The sequence below is a fragment of the Miniopterus natalensis genome, chromosome 5 (genome assembly GCF_054644295.1).
Source record: "Miniopterus natalensis isolate mMinNat1 chromosome 5, mMinNat1.hap1, whole genome shotgun sequence".
NCBI lineage: Eukaryota > Metazoa > Chordata > Mammalia > Chiroptera > Miniopteridae > Miniopterus > Miniopterus natalensis.
The window spans coordinates 18,606,469-18,612,929 of NC_142085.1; the positions used below are offsets into that span (position 1 = coordinate 18,606,469).

At 43.4% G+C, this 6,461-nt stretch overlaps 1 protein-coding gene across 1 annotated transcript; it reads left to right on the top strand.

Annotated features, from left to right (window-relative positions):
- The first annotated feature begins 327 nt into the window (after positions 1-327).
- On the top strand, positions 328-5,496 carry ANKRD66 (ankyrin repeat domain 66). Its single transcript, XM_016212718.2, has 3 exons — positions 328-490; positions 2,313-2,541; positions 5,295-5,496. Exons 1-3 carry the CDS (start codon positions 328-330, stop codon positions 5,494-5,496), a joined length of 594 nt encoding a protein of 197 aa, XP_016068204.2.
- Positions 5,497-6,461: the final 965 nt, after the last annotated feature.

Consider the following 6,461-nt stretch of genomic DNA (forward strand, 5'->3'; position numbering starts at 1 on the left):
ATTCTACAGATGAGGAGCATAAGGCACAGAATTTCACAATTAGCTCAGAGTCACACTACTAGCCTTGGAAGGTGGTTTGAGGCCAAATAACAAATGCCAGCTCATGGCTTTAGCCTATAGTCCTGTAGGCTGAGGGGAACCATTGATAGATGTGGGTGGGTGACTGGCATGCACTAGCCACAGTAGCTAAGATCTAAATATACACTCAGCAGAGCACACACATGAAGCAACCCTGGATGCAAATTTAGGATAAAGAATCCTCACTAGGAATGAAGGCTTGTAGAGAATTTCCTAAGTGGCATGTTTTTCCCACAGTTGTTTTTTGTCATGGAGTTGGCCAAAATGTCAGACATGACAAAGCTCCATCAAGCTGTGGCTGTAGGGGACTACAATTTAGTGAAAAAGATTTTGAAGAAAGGTCTCTGTGACCCAAACTATAAGGACGTGGACTGGAATGACCGAACCCCGCTTCACTGGGCTGCAATCAAAGGTGAGTGGGCAATGCTTAGGCAGAATCCATCCCTTTGAATCCATCATTCATGATGGTACCAGTAAGTAGTAGGAAGAACGTGTCTTTTTTTTTTTTAATCGTCACCCAAGGATTTTTGTTTGTTTATTTGATTGTTTGCTTATCTGTTTTAGAGAGAGGGGAAGGGAGAGAGAGACACTGATGCCACATGGAACATTTCTATTCTGGCACCACCATAACAAGTTATTTAATGTCTCTAGGCCTTAGTTTATTCATCGTCATAATGGGGACAATAATGCTGCCTTGGAGTCTTATAGTAAGGATTCGGTGAGATGATGGGTGCACAGTGCCCAGCAATAGTCTGCTCTCAATTAATACTAGTCTTCTGCCCTCTTGACCTCTAATAGGACTGAAGCATCATTCCTGTAGTAGGACAGGCACTTTGTCTTGTTCACTGCTGTACCCCTATGCCTAACATGGCTTAGTTATAGAACTGGAGGAGTACAGAGGCAAACATTCAGCCAATGGGCTCGTCAAGGCCTTTCGCAATAGAGCACCATTGAGGAATGTTAAGTAAGAAAGTGTTACAGCCAACTTTGTTTTCCAAAACATTGTCTTGGCTCCTGTATGGAGAATGGGTTAGCAGGAAGCAAGGCCAGCTGCAGAAAACCAGTGGGAAGGATTTTGCAGAAATTTAAGTACAATGTCATGGTAGCAATACTAGAGCACCTTTAGCAAACACTTGCTATATGATGGGTACTATGCTATGTACTATAGATCTGTGATTTCATTTGTATTTCACAAGAACTCAGTGAGGTTAAGTGGTGATATCCTCAATTTACAAATGAGAAAACTGAGCCTTAGACATATGTTGCTTGTCTGGGTCTCATAGTTAGTAAGTGGTATTTATTGTCAGGTATGAACCCCCATCCATTTGGCTAGAAAGCCTGTGAAATTACTCTTTGCTAGCTATAATGTAATTGGGACTTTAAATATTTTTAATCGAGGTATAATGGACTTATAACATTACATCAGTTTCAGGTGTACAACATAATGATTTGATTTTTGTATATATTGTGAAATGATCACCACAATAGTCTAGTTAACATACATAGTTAAAAAAATTTTTCTTGTCATAACTTTTCCCATCTGTTCTCTTAGCAGCTTTCACGTAGGCAGCACAGTATTATTAACCATAGTCACCATGGTGTGCATTACATCCCCATGACCTTTTATTTTATAACTGAAAGTTTGTACCTTTTGATCACCTTTATCCATATCACACACACACACACACCCTCTAGAACCCACCAATATAATCTGTTCTCTGTACCTGTGAGCTTGGTTTTTGTTATTTAGATTCCACATAAGAGTGAGATCATACTGTATCTGTCTTTCTCTGTCTGACCTATTTATGTCTTTCTCTGTCTGACTTAGCATAATGTCCTCAAGTCCATCCATGTTGTAGCAAAATATTTGTTTTTGAAGTCAGCCTCGAGACTACCAAAAGCAGGGGCCTTGCCGGTGCCAGCACAGGCAGGTGGAGAGTCACTTGGGAGAAAACGCCAGATTTCTAGGCAGGGCAGGGAGGGGAGTGTCTGGAAAGGAGTAGAGGGAATACTCAGAGGCCTCAGCCCCTGGTGAGAGCTTGGTTCCTGGGGGGTAAAGGTGAGGCACCAGGCCTTCCTAAGGAGAGGAAAAAGAATAATGCTGGGAAGCTAGAGTTGCCTCAGAGGCCAATGTCTTTCCCTCTTGTGCTATCTAGACTAGCACTGGCCTCAGGCCGGCAGAGATGTTTTCATCTTAACCTCCCCTTCTCCCATTTCTTCTTGGTGCATCTAAGGGCATATGGAGGTGATGAAGCTCCTCATACAGTATGGAGCCAGTCCCTGCCTGGTAACTGATGTGGGCTGGACCCCAGCTCATTTTGCAGCCGAGTCGGGCCACCTGAACGTGCTCAAAATGCTCCATGCACTGCACGCTGCCATCGATGCTCCCGACTTCTTTGGAGACACCCCAAAGAGGATCGCACAGATCTACGGGCAGAAAGCCTGTGTGGCGTTCCTGGAGAGGTAGGTTCCATTTATTTCCCACCACAGGAAGGGCAGAGAAACAGGGGCCTGTAGTCAAGGTCTTTGCTGGCTCAGTGATCTCAGGTCCATGAAAACGAAATGAGGAAATCCAGGCAACTGCTGTTTGAGTTTTCATTAATTTTTCACTGAGGTGACTAAGTTGGTGTGGAAATTACACTGTGTTCGATTATGTAAAATCTACTCTTTTTAAATTATACAAAATTATAATTTTTATAATTACACATTATTATAATTTTAATACCATAACATGTAATTATTATAATTATTGTTTTAGATTATATGAAAATGATCTCAGATAAGAGAGGTGGGACACCAAATTTGAAAATGGGACACGGTGTAAGGTTTATCATTGTGCTGAATCAGCGCTCATCCAAGTCATCAGGGAGTCTTGTTGCTAAATCAATGGCCTCTTCTCAGTTCACGTCTAACCTCCACTAAGTTGATGCCTCATATTCTTCAAACTCTTCACTCTTGCTTCATCTGATGCCACTCTCTTCTAATTCTCCTTCTACCTACCTGACTATTTCTTCTCATAATTTTGTCCAACCTTTTATTTTCACATGCTTTTTTTATGCTGAAATTCCTCAGGGCCCTGTCCTTGGCTCCCCTCCACTGACTTTCTCTGAGTAATCTCAAGCCCTCCCCAGTGGCCAATGGGTGGCTGAGCAGGAAAGACACCCCAGAATAACTGAAGTGGGGGAGGAGGGTTTCCTCCAAATAGCCGATAGTACCATTACCAAGAAAGCTGGGCACAGTGCTGAGCAGGCAAAAAGCACATCATGTGTCAGTCATCTCTGCTTACCATCTCCCACGAGGAACTTCCCTCTGACAGTCATGGGGTTTAGAGAGCAGGAATCTGGGTAAGGAGGTATTGATCTGGACCTTGAAAGATGGCTAAGACCTGGCTAACGAAGGAGGGCGAAAGATTCTTGATCGGGAGGAAAGACGCCAAGTTGGAAGTGTGCATGGGATGTGTGTATATGTGAGGAGGTGGAAGACAGTGGAGAAGTGAGAGGCCTGGCTCGGCAGGATGTCACACCGGAGAGAAGTGTAGGATAAGGTCGGGTGGACGAGTGGGTGGCCATAGTGAGCCAGCTGGGCGAGCACATGAGTGTGAGCTCCTTAGGAGACTGATCAGCAGTCACTCCCGTAGTGGAAGAGGCAGCCGTGGTTGCACAGAGAGGACTGGAGGCACTTAGGCTCTAGGCAAGGGGATGGCTTAAGGAATTTCTTAAAAATGCGCGTTGCAAGCAGGTGAGCTCCTAGAGGAGGCTGACGGAGAGAAAGGGTGTAAGAGGGCTTTCAAAGAAGCCTAGGCAGTATTGGACAATTTTCTGAACACGCTAGGGGGCCTAGCGTGGCAATTCAACTTCCCATCCATCCTCGCCGAGTGAGTACATCTCTCATTCGGCAAATACTTTGGAGCCCTACTGTGTGCATGGCGTTGAGCTAGATACGAAAAAGCATAGAAAGAGAAATCAGACATAGTACTGGGACTTTAAGAGTTTCCCTGTCTGGGAGAGGAGATAACTTATTTACATAAACAACAGCAATACAAGACACGGGTCCGAAGAGCAGGGCAGAGGAGGGACACTGACTGTTGAGAGGACACAGTGTATGTGGTCTGATTATGGAGAGGCCACTCCAGCTGGTTGGGAGACTGGGGACTGAAGGGCAAGCCGATCTGCTCTCCTCTGAATGAGCTGTGCTTTGCATAATGCTTTGCACGTAGAACACTGTTCGCCCTGCCTGTACCACCATCTTCCCTCTCAGACTCCATTGAGCTCATGAATGCTCAGATTTTATCTCTGTGAAGCCGCTTTTACAAAAATCTTTAAGCAAGTCACACACTCACCTTTGGCCTCATATACAAAATGGTACATATGTGTGCTTCCCACTGTCCGTGTGTGTATGGCAATCTATTCATCTGCCTGCCTATCATCTCTCTCTCTCTCTCTGTCTCTCTCTCTCATCTATCTATCTATCATCTATCTATCTATCTATCTATCTATCTATCATCATCTATCTATCATCTATCTATCATCTATCTATCTATCTATCTATCTATCTATCTATCTATCTATCTATCTATCTATCTAATCTATCTATCTATCATCTATCTATCTATCTATCATCTATCTATCATCTATCTATCTATCATCTATCTATCTATCTATCTATCTATCTATCTATCTATCTATCTATCATCATCTATCTACCTACCTATCATCTGTAACTATTCTTTACGTGAATCAATCCACACATACAGTATATATGCAATTATGAGTCTAATATTTTTATTTTCTTCCTTGTATGTTTCTGTACTTTTAAACTTTTTACAGTGAACAAACATGGCTTTCATAATTAGGGAAAAATAAAATTACAAGTAAATTAAGGGAAACAGCCTTGTAATAATATGCCGTTGCTATATAAACGTGAGCACTTTAAGAAGTAGCAGTGCCTTTTTCAAGCTCAGTGCCCAACTGTCGGATTCTGTTAACATCTCATCCCTGGTGCATTGGTTTTCTCCACCTCCAAGTAGTTTCTTTAGCATCCAAGATCTCCCTAAGTGTACACTTGGAAATGCTTGACCTTGGCCTCCTTCCCTTGGAGAGGCGTGGGCCTCTGAGGTGCCCGGGCTGTGTGCAGAGGGCGGGAAGACAGGCCCATTTCAGATCCTGGCCAGGCTCTCCTGCGCGCTCCCTGAGAGCCACTGTCTCCCCCTCTCCCAGGGCCGAGCCCGAGTGCCGGGACCACCGCCACACCACCAGGCAGACCGGGCTGCTGCTGGATCAGAGGGACCCAGACTGGGATGCCAAGAAGAGGGAGATGGAGCTGTCTCTTCCTTCCTCAAATCAAATCTCTGATAAGAAAAAGCAGAAGAACCGTCGAGGCCCCACCAGGCTCAGCAATAACAAGGAGAGGAGGGTGTAAGAAGGTCTGGGCCAAGGGGACTGGAACCTGTTTTCTGGTGGGAGACTCGCTGGCACCAGGCGAGAGGCTGTCAGGCGTGTGTTGTCTTTAGCAGATTTTACTCATAGGACATTATCCAGGTGGCTCCTACTGGTAGCTCAGGACCTGTCATTCGGCCTGGAAGGCTTGTCCTGATGGTCTCCACACGGACTGCTGTCTCCTTGCTGATAATACCTGCTGGCCACAGGATTACTAAAAAAATCTCAAAAATCACCAAAATACTGTTCAGTCAATCTATGAAAAATTTATTTGTTGCCACATAGGCTAAGCGAAGAGGTGAACGAACGTATCTTGCAGTTTCCAGCTATTTTTGTTGTGGGTAGAGGCCCACCAGCTCAGTGTGGCAGTGTCACTGATGGTCGCCTGCACAGGTGCCCAGGGGGAACATTCGGGGCAATAGATTAGCTCAGTGGGACAGACATACCTGAAGACCCTGACGTGAATTAACCTTATCCTATGTAACTAATGAGAGAGAGTATAAAATAATGCAACATGATTACAACTCTGCTTATTTAACTGTATATTTTAGGAAGTCTAATATAGATTAGGTATTTCCAGTGAAAATATTGCATACAAGTTGAGATGTGCTGTAAATGTAAAATACATATCAGATTTTTGAAGACAGTACAAAAATGTAAAATAGATCATTAATACTATTCAATATTGATTACATGTTGAAGGGATAATATTTTGGATATTGGGTTAAATAAAAGATATTATTAACATGAACTTACATCTTTCCTTTCACTTAAAAAAAAGTGCTACTAAAATGTTTAAGATTATGTATGCAGCTTGCTTTTTTTTTTTTTTTGCTTTTTTTTTTAACCTATCAGACAGCACTGCCATAGAAACTAAAAAATATTTACATCAGGCAACTGGCCTGGTGCACTTTAATTGGCTACCCCACATTCTAGGTTTACTAATTT